Source organism: Hemicordylus capensis, chromosome 14 (genome assembly GCF_027244095.1).
Source record: "Hemicordylus capensis ecotype Gifberg chromosome 14, rHemCap1.1.pri, whole genome shotgun sequence".
NCBI classification, from domain to species: Eukaryota; Metazoa; Chordata; class Lepidosauria; order Squamata; family Cordylidae; genus Hemicordylus; species Hemicordylus capensis.
The window spans coordinates 19,719,351-19,735,316 of record NC_069670.1 but is presented as its reverse complement, the minus strand read 5'-3'; the positions used below and the strand labels follow the sequence as shown (position 1 = coordinate 19,735,316).

The window sequence follows — 15,966 nt, the reverse complement described above, 5'->3', positions numbered from 1 at the left end:
ATTTGGGTCCAGGGAAAAGGACTATCCACCCAACTTGGCCTGACAATGACACACACGTGCTCACACCGATGCTCCTCTCATGCTGGGCCTTGGACATTGTGGCAGGGGGTGATGGGACTTGTCATCCAGCAACATCTGGGGACCCAGCTCTGAGAAGCCCTGCTGTGAGCTAATGACTCAAGAACTGCTTTCTGCCCTGGAATCAGCTTCTGATCAGCTTAAATTCCATTGTTGTGAGAGTGGACAATCCCCCCCCCCACTTCACAACTGGAGTCTTCCAGGTGGTTTTAGACTACAACTCCCAGCATCCCTGGCCATATAAGCCAATAAGTCAGGGATAATGGGAGTTGTAGGCCAACCTCTGCAGGTCTGGGTGAAAGCCAGAAGAGGCCAGAAGGACCCCTTATAAACCAAACTGGATCCCCAAAGGAGAGGGATGGGTGAGAGGTGATGGAGAGCAATATTAGAGCTGCTTCAAGGTGCTCCTACCGACCTGTAGTATTTCCAATGCTCCTACCCATGTCTTAGAGGATATTGGATTCCAAGCTGCACAGACAGAAAGAGATGTTTCCCCTTCCAATGCCCATACTGCAACCTTAGATTAGAGGGGTCCTTCTTTAAACTTTTCTGAAATGGCATTATTGTCTATCTGGTTCTGAGAAGAAAACCTGTGTGTGCTTAAGGCAGTGTGTAGTCTACAAGTTTGCAAGTGAACGTTCTGTGAGCTTAGTAAAGCTATTGAGAAACAGCTTTGGAAATTAAAGGTCCCATTCCCTTATTCAAATCAGAAACAGGTTGAAATTATGCTCCCCCCCACCCTGCCCCTGCCATTTTTTGTGTTTGCTTAGGAGATCAGGAAATGTTCAGATTCCCTCTGTGATTCTCTGTGGTGCATTGGATGGAGGAAATGCTTAGTCTGCATTGGGTTTGTACTCACTTGATACATTTATCAGTTTTGCTAATTCAAAGCTGCATCTAACATGTAGTGCAAGTGTATGTGCAAGTGAGGAACTGAGAGCCAGCGTGGTGTAGTGGTTAGAGTGCTGGACCCGAGTTCAAGACCCCATTCAGCCATGAGACTTGCTGGGTGACTCTGAGCCGGTCACTTCTCTCTCAGCCTAACCTACTTCACAGGGTTGTTGTGAAAGAGAAACTCAAGTATGTAGTACACCGCTCTGGGCTCCTTGGAGGAAGAGCGGGATATAAATGTAATAAATAAATAAATAAACTGATGTCCTGCAGGAAGCAGGAAAGGGAGTATTTTATGAGCCTGAGTTCCAGTCCTGCTTTTCTTCCTTTGTGGGTTCGGTTGTGTGGTAGGTAACACCTATCATGCCATACCACCCAACGGATTTGATGTCCCTAGGACCTACCTATGTTGAACAATGGGGTGATTTGAGTTCCCCATAGGTGAATCCTGAGACTCCCCTCTGGATTTTGGATTCGTCGAACTGGCTAGCAATGGCCGGCCAGTTTGACAATTGATTCGAATTTTGGTGATTGGATTTGAGGTTGTATCCAATTGTGAAAACAGACTCGTGCACAAACTGTCCTCTCTTGGCCCGGAATGCATCTCCCATGAGAGACTTCTCTGCAGCTGGGCTGGACCCACAGACCTTTTCACCCCACTGGGCCCAAAGAATACTCAGAGCAGCCTATCTTTTTCGTCTTAAAAAACAACACAGCGCTTTATGTTTTTACAATACATTGGGTAAACAAATTACAACAAAATAAATAAATTCAACAACAACAAAAAGAAGACATATTATGTTTCTACAAAGGCCTCAGATGCTCAGGATCTACAGTTGCCTGCTCAGCACCGCGACATGCTGAAGGCCAGCGCAGCGTTACAATAGAAATTACAACAAAATAAGTACATTCAACAACAAGAAGAAGAAGACATATTATGTGTCTACAAAGGCCTCTTCCAGTCGGCTGAGCCAGCTGCTCAAGTTCTGCAGTTGCCTGCTCAGCACCGCATCATGTTGAAGGCCAGAGCGGCCTTACAATAGAAATTACAACAAAATAAGTACATTCAACAACAACAACAACAAAGACGCATATTATTTTTCAAGAAAGGCCTCTTCAAGTTGGCTGAGCCTGCTGCTCAGTTCCTGCAGCTGCCTGCTCAGCACATGTGGAAGGCCAGCGCGGCCTTACAATACATTTGGTAAGGAAATTACCACAAAATAAATAAATTCAACAACAACAACAACTCATATTAATTTACTAAAAAGGCCTCCTCAAGTTGGCTGAGCCTGCTGCTGATTTCCTGGAGCTCCCTGCTCATCACCACGACATGTTGCAGGTGGGCATGGAAGATCATGAGACCTTCTTGTCCTGCAAGGAAAGGAACCCAATGGGACAAAGGGCCTTGTTGCCACCCTACCAGGTGCGACCTTGACTTTCTGGACCCTGCCACTGTCCACTTCCAGCACAGACTCCTCATTCTGGCCTTGAACCCACAACCCCCCATGGCTCTGCCCCACCCTCTGCCTCTGGGCTTGACCCCCTCCTGGTGACACTGGCACCCCCAACCCTGCAACCCCCCCGAAGCAGGTCTCTTGCTCTCAACAAGGACTCCTGCCCTTCTCCCTCGATGCCCCTTAGGCCTGGAGCTGCCACCCAGCTGGAATTGGACCCTTCCCCCTCCTTTCCTTCCCGTCCTGACTCAAAATCATTCCATTCTGTGGAGGAATAGATGATCCTTAATGCCTCGGCAGGAGATGGGCACCCAACTCCCATCTCCACCTCTCCCTTCCTCTCCCACCCTTCCTCTCCCTCTGCTCCCCCTCCCTCGCCACACTCTAGTCTAGACTGTAAGCCAGGTTGACCTTCCAGCTGTTGACTTTCCAAGTTGACCTTCCAGCTGTTGTTGAACCACAACTCCCATCATCCCCTGCCACTGGGCATGATAGGAGTTGTAGTTCCACCACTGCTGGAGAGCCTGGTTGGCCCACCTCTGCTGTCAGCACTTGAGGGAAGCAACGCTTTGCTCCAGTAAGAGGTTGCAGATGCTCTCAGGAGGACAGTTCTCAGCACCACCCTCTGCCCTCCTCGGTGGCTGCCTTTTTGCTTCTGGGCTGAGCTCAAAAGGGCTGATATTTGTCTGGTTGTTTCACATTCACAGTTTGCAGTCACCCTTCAGAGTGGGAATCACCTTTTCTCCAATCCTCTCAACCACCCTGAGAGGTCGGTCAGGCTGTGTGGCGAGGGACTGACCCAGAGTCTCCCCTCGAGGGTCATGGCCAAATGGGGATTCGAACCCAGACCCCCTGGAGCTGTAATCCGGCATCTCCTTCCCATGCTTGCTCCCTGCCTCGGCCCCCCTTCTGAGCCTCGACAGCGGGGCTGGTCAAATTTGGCTCTCCTGCAGATGTTGGCCTACAGCTCCCATAATCCCTGACCACTCTAGCTGGGGATTATGGGAGTTGTAGTCCAAAAACAGCTGGGGGGGGCAATGTTGAGCAGGCCTGCTCTAGAGTCTCTCCCTGTCATCGCTGTGTTTGGGCCCTCAGAACTGCAAAACGGCCATCGGGAAGGAACGGCAAGAGGCACCCGGGTGCTGCGCGGAGGAGACTTATGGTCCTCCATCTGCTGCTTCAGCAACGCCATCAGGTTCTCCAGATTCCCTTGCACATTGTGAAAACCTTGAGGAGGGGAAGCGGAGGGATTCAGGGAGAGGCAGGAGGGGGAGAAGGAGCGGGTGGCGGAGAGGCGGAGATATTCGGTGGAGGCCGAGGAGGAGGACCACGTGAAAATGGGGCGAGGAGGCTGGAACGACGAGGCCTCTGCATCGGGGCCTTGAGGGAGGTCTGCAAGAGAGGAGCAGCAGAAGATGATGGTTGGCCCCAGAGCCTGGCTTGCTCCTCACCCCTGCAAGGAGCTGCAGCTGGACCTGTGGAGCTTATCATTATTATGATTATGATTATTACATTTCTATCCCACTCTTCCTCCAAGGAGCCCTGAGCAAGTATTACATACTTGAGTTTCCCTTTCACAACAACCCTGTGAAGTAGGTTAGGCTGAGAGAAAAGTGACTGGCCCAGAGTCACCCAGCTAGTCTCACGGCTGAATGGGGATTTGAACTCGGGTCTCCCGGTCCTAGTCCAGCACGCTAACCACTACACCACGCTGGCTCTCTTTGTCAGCCGGGAGGCAGAGAGGAGGACCCAGGAACGCCTCTGGGTTCCCCGGCAGGGTTCGGGGGCAGGCTGAGGGGCTAGGAGATGCCCTCATACTGACCCTCTTGCAGAGCCCTCCTGCTGGTGGAGGGACCTGGGCAGGCATCCGCCGTGGTGGATCCGGTGTCCTCTGGGGGCTCCAGCAGCCTGGGATGGGAGAGGGCTGGGGGCGCAGTCTCTGGGGTGGGGAGAAGGGGGAGGGAGGGGGAGCCTGGGGTGGGGGTGTGGAGGAGTAAGGGGGTGCTTGGCTGGGGTGGTAGGGAGGGGGGTGGGGAGGTGGGGGCAGGAGCAGAGGGAACGGGGCTGGGGTTCTCAGGAACACCTGCAGGAGAGGGAAGGAAGCAGAGCTCAGGAGACGGAGGAAGCCTCGGGGCCCGGATGGCCACAGCTTCGGCTTTCTGCTTAGCTGGCCAGGCTGGGCTGCAGCGATGATGAGTTCTTTCTTTGGGTGGGCCGGTTCAAGGCTTCCTCTGGCCATGAGAAATGGCTCGGCTCTCTCAGCCATGCCTACACAATGCAGCGGCCAGCCCATGTCCGAGGCTCCCCCCCCTTGCCCTGCTCTGACTGGCAGCCGCTCTCAGGCAGAGGCCTTTCCTAGCTAGCTGAGTTCCTTGGAGGGAAGCTAATGATGGAGATTCAAGCGGGGACCTTCTGCATGCAAAGCGATGGCTGGATGGGAGAAGAGCCTTCTCCTCTCCGCAGAGTGGCAGCCTGGAGGCCAGGACAGGAAAGGGAGGCGATGAACTGGAGGCCATGGCTGTCCTTCCTCGATAAAAAGGGGGCTGCCAGGTCTCCCCCCCCACCCCCGGGGAAGGCTGTGGGCCCCGTCAGGTGCCTAGGAGGCCAGAGGCCTGTCCTCCTGCCACTCAGACGACCTTCTTCTTCCCTTCTGGCTCCTTTGCCGAGAGAAAGAGATCCCCAAGGAGAGCTGCCATGGAGATCTGGCGGAGCCCTGAGAAGGACCCTACACCACGCTGGTCCCCCACTCACCAGTCTGATCCCTCTCCAGATCTTCCGGGAGCCTGCAGAGGAGAGCAGAGACATATTCTCGGTCAGCAATCCCAGGACCTGGGGGGTTCCCAGTCATGCCAGGGGGTGCACATCTCCCCCCCCATCCTTCTGGCACTGATCCAACCAACAGGCAGTCCTTCTAGGTGGCCCTGCTCATTTTGGATGCGTCCAGAGTTGGGAATTTGCTGGGGTTAGGAACGGACTGCATCAGGGGTACTTTTTGGCCCTGAGGACTGACCCGTCCCTCTCCAGAAGAGTTTTCCAAAACAGGTTTCGTTTGGGGCATGTGTGTTTGTTTTTGCAAAACAAGACAAGAAGCCAGTTTTGCTGGGATCAAATTCAGATTTGCTAGCATCATATCCATTGGCCTGTGTTTGGCCTCCTGAAGGCAGCCGGGCTCACCCAGTTGGGGACATGGGTGCCACACCTCCTGGGTTGGGGGTCCTGCCTGAACCCCACCCACGCTTGAGGGGGACCCCCTCCTGAGCCAGAAACAGGCAGAAGGGAAAGAAGAACCACTTACTTGACAGCTTCTTCCTGTTGGGACCTGGAAGAAGAAGAAGGAAGAAGCAGGCTTAGGCACGATTCTTGGCAAGAGGATGGGTGGGCTTCATGGGCAGCTGGAGATGTCAGCATCAAAGGGAGGGCAAAGGGTTTCCCCACAACCACCCCCTTAGTGGTCTCCCATAGTTCCTGCGCACTCCTCCTGGTTCATGAGTCTAGGGCCTGCAAGCCAAGGGAGTACTGTGGAAACCACCCCACGAGGCGACCCTTGAGGGTTCCTGCATTTCAAGGAGAAGCTGCTTGGGGTCCATGCTGGAGGCGAAATGAAGAACAGAAGAACAGCCCTGCTGGATCAGGCCCAAGGAGACCCATCTAGCCCAGCATCCTGTTTCCCACAGTGGCCCACCTGATGCCTCTGGGAAGCCCACAGGCAGGGGGTGAGAGCTTGTCCTCTCTCCTTCCTGCTGTTGCTCCCCTGCAACTGGGATTGAGACGCATCCAACCCAGAGAAGGGAAAACCAAGGAAAGACAGCTTTCAAAACCAGTCCCAGGCAGCCCTCGGGTTCGGTCCCACCCCTGCCCCACCGCCAGGCCAGACTGTACCTGAAGCAGGTACAGTCCATTTCGGCTCAGAAAGCAGGAGGACAAGAGCAACTAACTGTCTCTTCTGACCAAGGCAAGGATGGCCAATGAGCCTCCTCTGGCGGAATCCCTGCAGAATTCCGGACCTGCGGTGAGGTCACCAGATCCGTTACTGGCCACGCTGGCTTGTTGAGGTTTGAAATCATGCCTTGGGATGCAGCTCCCAGTCCCCAAGCACCAGGACAGGGTCAGCCCTTTCTGCCCTCCCTGCTCCCCACATGGCTTTCCCCCTCTAATCACACAATCAAGGGCCTGGCTTGGAAAGGCCTCTGCAGAAAGGAAGCCCTCCTTCACATCTGGAGTCATTCACACAACCCAAACCTGGGTCAAACAAGTGTCTTGCCCAGGTTTGGGAGCTGGGTGTGCTCCCCCTTTTCGGTGCTGTGGGAGGAAAGAGCCAGGGAGGAAGAGGGAGAAGTGATGGTGTGGAATCCAGGGAGGAGGAAATGCTGGGTAGATCAGCTCTTCTTCCTACCCTGGTCTACAGTTGGGTATGAAAGCTGTGCCTGAAAAAGATGGGCAAACTTGAGAGAGAAAGAAACAGTCTAATGATCTATTAATGCAAGGGAAGACAATAGGTCAGTGCAAGCCCAAAACTATCTGAGGCAAAAGTAGTGGCACAGGGGCGTAACTAGGTTGGAGTGGGCCCTGAGACAAGATTCTTAAATGGGCCCCCCCGCCGAGAAATTTTTTAATAATAATAATAATAATAATAATAATAATAATAATAATAATAATAATAATAATAATTCGATTTCTATACTGCCCTTCCAAAAATGGCTCAGGGCGGTTTACAAAGAGAAAAAGGTGCCTCTTTGCCCAGTTAGCAGGGGACTTTTATTCTCACATTTCTGTCCTCATTCAAAACATACAAAAAACAGATGTACAAAATTAAGCAAATGAGAAGACACTAGAAACACTAATTATTAAAATGGGCCCCTTGCTGCAGATTAGCCAAGGAGACTTTCAGCCACGCAGGGTGAGCCTATGTTTGTTTTCTCAGAATTCTGAACCAATTCAGTCAAGTTTGATTCCAGGAGCTTTTTCACAGGAGGCTTTTAAAGCTCTTTACCACACATCTCCTCTGGAATGGAGGTGCTGCATTCACATGTTGGCCAGATTGACCCTAAGGGGGAAAAATATAAAAGCACAACACATGCGTCACAGTTCTCACTCATGTCTCAGTTCTCACTCAGACCTGGGTTGCAAAACAACTTGAACATAAGTGTATTTATGAATGAACTAGTATTTTTAAGCCCATTAAAATAACGGGCGCTAGTAGGGGGCGGTGGATTTGTTGTTGGGCAGCAAGACCTATGGCAAGCCTTTTTGCGGTGCAGGATCACATGAAATTTAGAGCAGGGAAAGGAACCCCATATGCACGTGACGCATGCCCCTAGGGTGCAAAACAGGAAGTAGACTCTACTTAGTAGAGGCGAAAGAAAGGCACTGCGCGGATTGTGGCTATGCGGAGAACGGCCAGTCGTCAGAAAGTTCATGTTGTTTTTTTACATCCAGGGAGGGCAGAATGAGTCAGTGGAGCAACTGAGAATAGAGTCCCGCAGCCGAGAGCCGGGGAAGCAGCCGCAGCAGCTCCTGCATGAGCTCGCCGGCAGAGATTGCTGCTGGGGAGGAGTGTGTGGAAGGAGCTCTGTAGGGCCTGCCCACTGCTGAAGGGAGACGGGGGGAGAAAGGATGAGCAGCCATCTGGAGGAGAGGCTCAGGGAAGTGGCTTTTCTAGGCGCCCTACAGGAGGTACAGGCGCTGCTTCGCTTGGGGGTGGAGGTGAATGCTCAGAATGAAATCAATGGCTGGTGAGACCGACGCCTCTCCTTTCCTTTCCAGCCCCCTTCCCACTCCACTCTGGGGCTTATTTTTAGCAACAACTCCACTCCTTTCCAGGATAGATGGATAAATAGCGGGGCTGCAAAGGACACGTTTCATCCCCGTTGGCTGTTTGTGTGCTCCATAAATGCCGCCGCCGTGTCCCCCACACCGCCATTTCAGCGGCAGGGCCAGTCCCGCCGCCTCTGCCCTCCCCGGTCCCCGCTTCTCCTCCTCCTTTTGCCCACAGGGCCGCCTGGTGCCTGCGGCCGTTTTAGCGGCAGGGCCGGTCCCGCCACTGCCGCTTCTGCCCTCCCCGGTCCCCGCTTCTGCTCCTCCTGGACCGGGAGCCAACATGGCTGCCTGGTGCCTGTGGCACTCCGCTCCGCACATGCCCAGAACGGCCGAGGAAGACACGGGCGCAGAGACACGGGCGCACACCCTGGCTCTTTATTATAGAGGATGAATGAATTAATACATAAATAAATTTGTTCCAGAAGTTTTTGTAATTTCCTGCCATGAAACAAGCCACTTATAGGACTTTTTAGAGGGTGTTTTTTAAGCCAGCAAATTTTCCAATCAGTTTTAAATTAAATATAAATATTCAGAGACTTCTCAGTCTCCCCCCCCCCCCATCAAAGCCCTATGGCAAGCAGATGCCTATATAGGGGGTGGGGGGAGTGTAACCACAAAAAGGAATTCACATTCCAGCTGGCAAAGGCTGAGCTGTCTGGCCTGGGCAGAAGAGGGTCTGCTGCAGAGAGCTGTAGTGGCCACTCTGACTGCCAGCCTTCTTCCTGGGGCTTGCCAGCCTACTCGAATTCAGGCTTCACGGAGGCCTACACGGAGGCCTCCCTGGAAGCCCCGCCCACCCGCCGATCAGCTGAGAGGCGCCAGGGAGAAAAGCAGCTTTGATTTCCGACCAGGACATAAGCAGGAGAAAGGGCAAACAGCGCAAGTGGCTGAAGGGTCTTGGGGCTGGGCAGGGGGCAATGGGGAGTCATGTGAGGTGTCTCTGGGGGGCCCCTCAAGGCAGTGGGGCCCCGAGACGACTGCCTCCCCCTGCCTAATGGTAGTTACGCCCCTGCCTCTGCCTTCCTCTCCTATTTGCACAACAACCCTGTGAGAAAGTTGAGGAGATCACTGTGAGAAAGTAGGAGATCACTGAGTGAGGATTTTAAACTCTGATCTCCCCGGTCCCAATCAACCATTCTACCACCTCTGGATCTTAATCCCAACCTGATTGATCCCCAGATCCATTGCCTGACATGAGTAATTTTCCTCATTGACTCCTAATCACTCCCAGTAGACCCAGCAAAAAAGAGACGACCAAAAAACAACAAAGCGACAATGTCTTGAGATTGATTTGTATTTTATTTGGAGGTGGGCGGGAGGGGGAAAGACCCACTGGTTGACTCTTCTTCAGCGGCAAGCCAAGGTGCTTGCAGAGCTGAAGAGGAAGGCCGTGCAGAGAAGGCAAAAAACCTGGGGATCCAGAGACCTCCCAGGGGAAAATTCCTTCTCGGCTCCAAAAAGCGGCAACCAGCCAGGCCTGCACGGCCAGGTTAAACAGTGGGCCTTGGTCAATCTGTGTCGGGGCAGGACCACCAATGGATGACCCTGCCCAGACACAGCTTGAGCCCTATGGCTTACCAAAGGATAGTGCAATGAATATTTTTGACTTTGGGAGTTTGGTCTTCAAGCTGCACGTGAAGGTTCTTCTGACGGTGAGGAGGTGAGACCTCCGCTTCAGCCATTGTGCCCGAAAGGGGCTCGATTGATGGTGAAGGTCATGGCCTGAAATGAAAGGAAGAGACAACCCCTGTGTTAAATGGGAGGGAAGCAAGTGGGGAAAGCAGGTGGGGTGGAGTGGGGGGAGTCTAACTTATTAGTCCAGACTCCTGAGAGAGCCTGGGTGTGGGTGCAGTTGGGTGTCCTCTTCCAGATGTCTGGATCCCCTACAGGGATTGAGATTGCAGCCAAGTCCAGGACTTTAACTGCCCTCCCAAATCCCACTGGGGCAGAGGGGGAACATTACCTGTTTCCTCTCTGCCCCCCCCCCCAGGAGATTGAGCTACTCAGCAAAGGTGAGCTGCTTTTATTTGGGCTCAGAGGACAGTGGAGGATTATGATGTGTGCAGAAGTGGGAGCGGGGCTGTGATTGTGACAGAAGAAAGTGGCAGGCCATATTTAAACAGGCTTTTAAAGAAACCATATATGGTCGCCAACAAGGATGGGATTGTGATGCCCACTGGCAGAGGGATCAGGCAGTGCTTCGCCATAAGTTTCAGGATCATCCTTAATGAAACTGATGGGTGACAGCCGTTTAAGAGTTTCTCAAGCATCTCCCCAAAAGACAAGAATTAGTCATGGGTGTTTGGGCAGTATAGTTTTTCAATTGGCAACCAACTCAGAAATTAATTGTGCAACTTTACTAATATAAAAAACAGAAGGGGGGGGAGTTATGCACTATAACATGCTTAAAAGGAACAATTCAAAAATAAACCCAGAAGTAGACACCATGCAAAGTCACCAAAAAGAAAGCCAGAGCAGCTGCTGAAGAGCAGATTGAGTCCAACATGGTTATCTTTTTCTCGGAAAATCTTAATAGCTTTACACGCAGAAGATTGTCACTGGGGCTGATGGGAGTTTGAGTTCAGCCACATTTTGAGGCTCCCAGCTTGGGAAGCCTTGGCAAGATGATGGAATCAAGGTTGTTACAAAGAGACCCTTTTGGGGGGGTTCCTTGAGGATCAGCCCCCCCCCCTTTATCTGGAAGTACAAGCCTGTAGTTACCACTGTCTGCACTCTGGATTTCACGGGACCATGAGATCTGCATTGTGTATTGCCTCTAGCTAACTCAAAGGGCCTGGGAGAAGGAACGCCTAGGTCAGATTCAAAGTGCAGGAGAGCCTCCCCTCGCTGTCACCCCCCTGATGATGATTCACAGGTGGGAAGCTGGAGTAGATGAGAATTAGGAAAGGTTGTGCCCTCGAGTCGGTGTCGACTCCTGGCAACCACAGAGCCCTGTGGTTTTCTTTGGTAGAATACAGGAGGGGTTGACCATTGCCTCCTCCCATGCAGTATGAGATGATGCCTTTCAGCACCTTCCTATGTCACTGCTGCCCGATAAAGGAGTTGCCCATATTCTGGGAAACACACTAGCGGGGATTCAAACTAACAGCCTTCTGCCCTCTAGGCAGGTTGCTTCCCTGCTGCTGCACCATTAGGTGGCTAGATGTGAGTTAACCCAGAGCTATTCTTGAAAGACTAAGCCAAGTCTTCTCCCTATGTGGACACAGCAGTCAAGATAACAACACCTCCTCAGGAAGGAGTGATGAGAAAGCGACAGGTCATCTCTGCAGCTAAGGAGCATGTTTGTTTGTTTGTTTGTTTGATTTATATATCTCTGTAAACCACTTTGGGACCTTTAGTTGAAAAGCAGTCTATAAATATTTGTCATATCCATATGTTAATGGCCAACTCATGGCCACGGGATGCTAGCTGGTTTACATTTTAGCTACCCCCACATCTTCTGAAAAGACAGGAGACAAAGAAACTCCAATGTGTTCAGCATGCCTTTTCCTCCAGGGGTCCTTTCAGACCTTCCCTAGTTTTTCTCCAAGAGGTCCACTCCTCAGTTTTGAATAGCACAATGGGTTTGTCGCCTTTGCTTGCCTTTGCAAGCAATGTTTAGCATAATGCCTTCGGGCAAGAAAGTGCCTCTAACTGGTGAAGACACCATCCATCCGCCTGTCTCCTGGATCACCAGGGTGTTCTGCGTACCGAGGAAGCACCATTCACTTTCTCATGTCTTGGTATCAACACTTCCATCTTGCCCTGCCTTGACTTACACCTGCATACTATCTTTTCTCAATGCGGTGTGCCCAGCACTTGTGGCTGCGAGGTCTCGTTCATTTTTGGATCTGCCTTTGGTGAATCCTGGACCCCTGGCTGGTCTCTTGTTCCTTGTTCCTGCTTCCTTGCCCTGGAGAAGAAAAGCTTCTTGGTAGAGACTGAGCTGCAAGGTTTCGACACATTTCTCTTGGAAAAAGTGAGGTGGTTAGTATATAACCCCTATCCTTGAAAACTCTACTTACGTTTCCCCTCATTTCTCCTGAAATCCAAATCTGTTTGTTTCTCTCTATGAGGGAACCTAATTCAGACCTAAAACTCAAGCCAAATTAACACCTTGAGAGCTGTACCTTAGTCATTGTTGGTCTTGATAGTTTAATTTTATCGCTCTTAACCATTATTTTCTCTTTCTGTAATCCAAAACTCATTTTATTTTGAACTCTAACCACTTCAGTCAGTTCTTTCCATGACCAACGCATTGAACAAATTTATTCTGAAGGTGGGAATGGGGGGATAATGCCATGAAGAAACTGGCAGAGGAGGTGGAAAGTATCAACAGCCTCCATGGCCCCGATCCGAGGCGTTCCCAGCATGCAGCGCTGGAGAAGCAAGCTGGATCTGGTGGCAATCAAGCCATCAGTCCTGAGGTGGGCGGCCAACTTCTCCAAAGCCTGAGGGGGCCTTTGCTGAACGGTGAAGAGAGTTCCTCTCTGGGCCTCCCCAGTCCTTTCCCCGATGCCTGAGGGTGTGGAGGGCCAAGAATTGGCTGGTCCCTCGCCCTGCTTGCCCCCTGGGCTCCCTCCCTCCTCTTCCCCCCCACTTGGACTCCTCTCAGCCCCCCTGGAATTCTCCGGGGCTGCCTGCCGCTGTCCACACCACTCCCTCCCCCTTCCAGACCTCCACGTACCTCAAGGAGGCAATGGCCTCTGTGCAGAGAGAGAAGAGGTGGTGGGGCACGGGGTCCTCCCAGATGTAGGCCATCTCCTCCTGGGAGGGAACAGAGAGCAGGAGGGAGTCACCCCAGAGGCCCTGGGGGGCTTCCCTTCTCCTGCCCCAGATGCACCCAGCCCCCTCTCCCTGCTGGGGTTCACCCTGTTCCAAGGGCGGCTGCCTCCACCCCGCTACCCCCATCCAGGCCTCCCCTCCCACCAGCCGACCCCTTTGCCTCAGAGTTCCCTGCCCCAAATCACTCATCAGCACTGCCTGGGCTGCCAGCCCTTTAGAAAACGGAAGGCGCTGCTGCCCCCTCCAGATGGCTTCCTGGCAGGCCTGGATCAGGGCCATCAGGAAAGCGATCCTGCTCCTCCGCTCCTGAAAGGGGCAAGCGTGGGACTGTTTGGTGGGGAAGGATTTCCTCCTCCCGAATGGTCCCCTTCGATGAGAAGCTGGCCATCCCACCATTTCCCGCTACCCTGGACATTGTTCTGGGTTTCCCAGGGGATGTTACAGTGACAATGGGGTCTTCTTCCAAATGTGTTTCTAGTCCTCCATTCCCACTAGAAGGGTCGCTCGACTCGCTCCTTGGCCGGAATCCACCTCCAAGGCTACTTTCTCCACCCCGGGATGTGGTGATGGCCACCAGCTTGGATAACCTTAAGCAGAGCTTAGGCAAATTAGTGGAGGACAATTCCATCCGTGGCTACTGATCCTGATGGCTATAGCCATCAAATCCCGGTTGCAGAGGAACAGCAGCAGGAGAAGAAAGAGATAGCCTTCATCTCCTGGTTGTGTGGCTCCTCGGGGCATCTGGTGGGCCACTGTGTGAAAAGGGTGCTGGACTGGATGGGATTTGGGTGTGATCCTGCAGGGCTGTTCTTCTGTTCTTCACAAAAAGGAAGGTCTCCCAGTGTTGACATAGAAAAGCCAACAAAATGGTTACCTGCCCACAAAGGCCTCAGAAAGGGACTTCCAAGGGAAAGGCCAGTGGCCAAAGCAGACGCAGGGACCAGTTAATCCAGTTCTAAGAAGTTCTCTGTTTCGGTTTCTGGGCATTAGAAATTAGCAGAGATGGGAGCAAACTCATCCTCTTTGAATGATGTCTTTCTGGGGTGTGTGCACACTGTCCTGCCATCAGCTGAATAGAGAAGACATCTGCCCAGAGCTGATGCACAAAACAACAAGATCGTGGTCATCAGAGGATGCTGTAAAATGAAGACATGGACACCATTCATGGAAAAAAGGTGGCGTTTAATGCAAGCATCAATATTAATACCAAATACACTATGTTCGATACAGGTGTCAACATTCTGCTAGCTGAAAGATAATAAACTTTTGCATTTGCTTTTCTTCCTGTATGTCTTCTCTCCTTTAACAAATGAAATAAAGTTTTGCCTGCAGACTGTATCCATCACACTGACCAACATTTCAATTTTTCCAATGGACTTCTGCATAATCAATCTGGAACAGAAAATAGAAAGAAAGAAAGAAAGAACAACTCTCTTCCATTTTACAAAAGACACAGTGTTTGGTCGCTGGAGCTCATTTTCCCTCACCACAGGCAACTGACCACTGACTAGCCAATTAATATGGCATTTTCCAAAGATTTATCCATAAACATGCTGCACAGTCCCATACCTCCTGTAGACTCTCTTTCCCACTTCTTCAGCTCTGGGCGAATACTACTGGGTAAATACCCACTGGAATACTGGGAGTTTTAGTGCTATCCAGAAACAGTGGCCAGGACTCAGAGGCAAAGATTAGGGATGTGCACGAACCTGTTCGGAGGCCCTTTTATGGGCCTCCGAAGGGGTTCAAAAGACCGGCGGTTCGGCCGGTTCGAAAGTGGGGGGATATCTTGAAGGACGGGGGAGGATGCTCTTACCCCTCCTGCCACGTTTCCCCCATTGGCACTGCATTTTCAAAGGGTCTGGCAGGGCGGCAGCGTACCTCCCCACCTCCCTGTTGACTCCTCGGACCAGAAGTAACAGGAAGTACCCGGTGTGTGCACACACGTTGCTTCCTGTCACTTCTGGTCTGAGGAGTCAACGGGGTGGCAGGGAGGTATGCTGCCACCCTGCCAGACCCTTTGAAAATGGGTCATGTTCCCCTGGGCCTGCTTGGTACTATGCCAAAGAAGACCCACATGAAAGGTACCAGGCCAGCTGACTACCCCTTTAAGGTTCTTTACTCCTCCGGAAGTGGGTGGAGTCTGGGAGGGGAAGCCATGCCCAGGAAGGATATAAAAGTTGGAGCTAGAAACCTGTTAGGATACCTCCTTTGTTCCCCATGATCTGTCCAGCACCCCGGGCAGCTCATAGGAAACAGAGGAGTTGTGCCCTGAAGGCCTTACCTGCCCTTGTTTTCCACCTCACGGTTCCTAACCTTGAATTGGACACACAGCCCCCGCACGCTGATTGACTGCTCTTGCCTCAAGATTATCTGCTGGAGCTGCTTCCTTCCAACCCTCTCTTGGGCTCACCTTGCAACATCAGACACTCCCCATTATCCAAGTACTGGATTGCCAAAGGATTTGGAGTTGTTTTGCCCAATCCCCCTGCCCAAATGATGTACTGCACATGCACAGAGAGAGAGAGAGAGAGATTTATGAGGCGGCAGGGAGAAAACAGTGCAAATTACCTGTGGGGTTTCCTCGATGGGTATTTGAGCATCTAGTTTCTCTCCATCCCCTGTGGAGAGAGAAACAAAAAGGGAGAAGAAAAATCACCTTACTCTTGAGTAAGGGCTGGGATACAACACCATTAACCTCACACTCGATGGATTACCTTTGCCAAGATGCTTGCTGAAGAGCAAGACCCAGGCAGAGATCAGCAGGAGGGCAGCGATACAGGGCAGCCCGATGTATAAAATGGGACGGCAGCTTCCTGAAGAAAGAGAAGGTGAGAGGGAGAGAGAAATTATCAATCTATCTATCTATCTATTTGCATTTATCTCGAAGTAGCCAGAAGGTCAGCTGAGGGCAGCGTGGAATCAACTGGAGGAATTCTCT

At 51.9% G+C, this 15,966-nt stretch overlaps 2 protein-coding genes and 1 long non-coding RNA gene across 12 annotated transcripts in view; all 3 read right to left on the bottom strand.

Annotated features, from left to right (window-relative positions):
- Positions 1-2,528: 2,528 nt before the first annotated feature.
- On the bottom strand, positions 2,529-8,972 carry LOC128337500 (proline-rich protein 36-like). Its single transcript, XM_053278564.1, has 5 exons — positions 8,870-8,972; positions 5,719-5,742; positions 5,175-5,206; positions 4,246-4,506; positions 2,529-3,815 (listed from the first exon to the last, which is right to left on the bottom strand). Coding segments are annotated over exons 1-5 (723 nt in total). The 5' UTR covers positions 8,872-8,972; the 3' UTR covers positions 2,529-3,411.
- Positions 8,973-9,520: 548 nt separating this feature from the next.
- On the bottom strand, positions 9,521-13,094 carry LOC128337501 (uncharacterized). Its single transcript, XR_008312298.1, has 3 exons — positions 12,928-13,094; positions 12,020-12,153; positions 9,521-9,962 (listed from the first exon to the last, which is right to left on the bottom strand). It is a non-coding gene; the product is annotated as an uncharacterized LOC128337501 (long non-coding RNA).
- A 583-nt stretch (positions 13,095-13,677) lies between these two features.
- Positions 13,678-15,966, bottom strand: part of LOC128337497 (uncharacterized) — a 27,437-nt gene continuing 25,148 nt past the window's right edge. For 7 of the 10 annotated variants that reach the window (XM_053278558.1, XM_053278556.1, XM_053278557.1 and 4 more), the window contains 3 exons: positions 15,743-15,841; positions 15,597-15,646; positions 13,679-14,161 (listed from right to left, as the gene is read on the bottom strand). In XM_053278558.1, the coding sequence (XP_053134533.1) occupies positions 14,012-14,161; positions 15,597-15,646; positions 15,743-15,841 (299 nt within the window). In that variant the 3' untranslated portion in view covers positions 13,679-14,011. Of the gene's footprint in view, positions 14,162-14,186; positions 14,418-15,596; positions 15,647-15,742; positions 15,842-15,966 lie in introns of those variants that run through there. The other 3 variants (XM_053278552.1, XM_053278553.1, XM_053278554.1) reach the window with 3 other exon arrangements.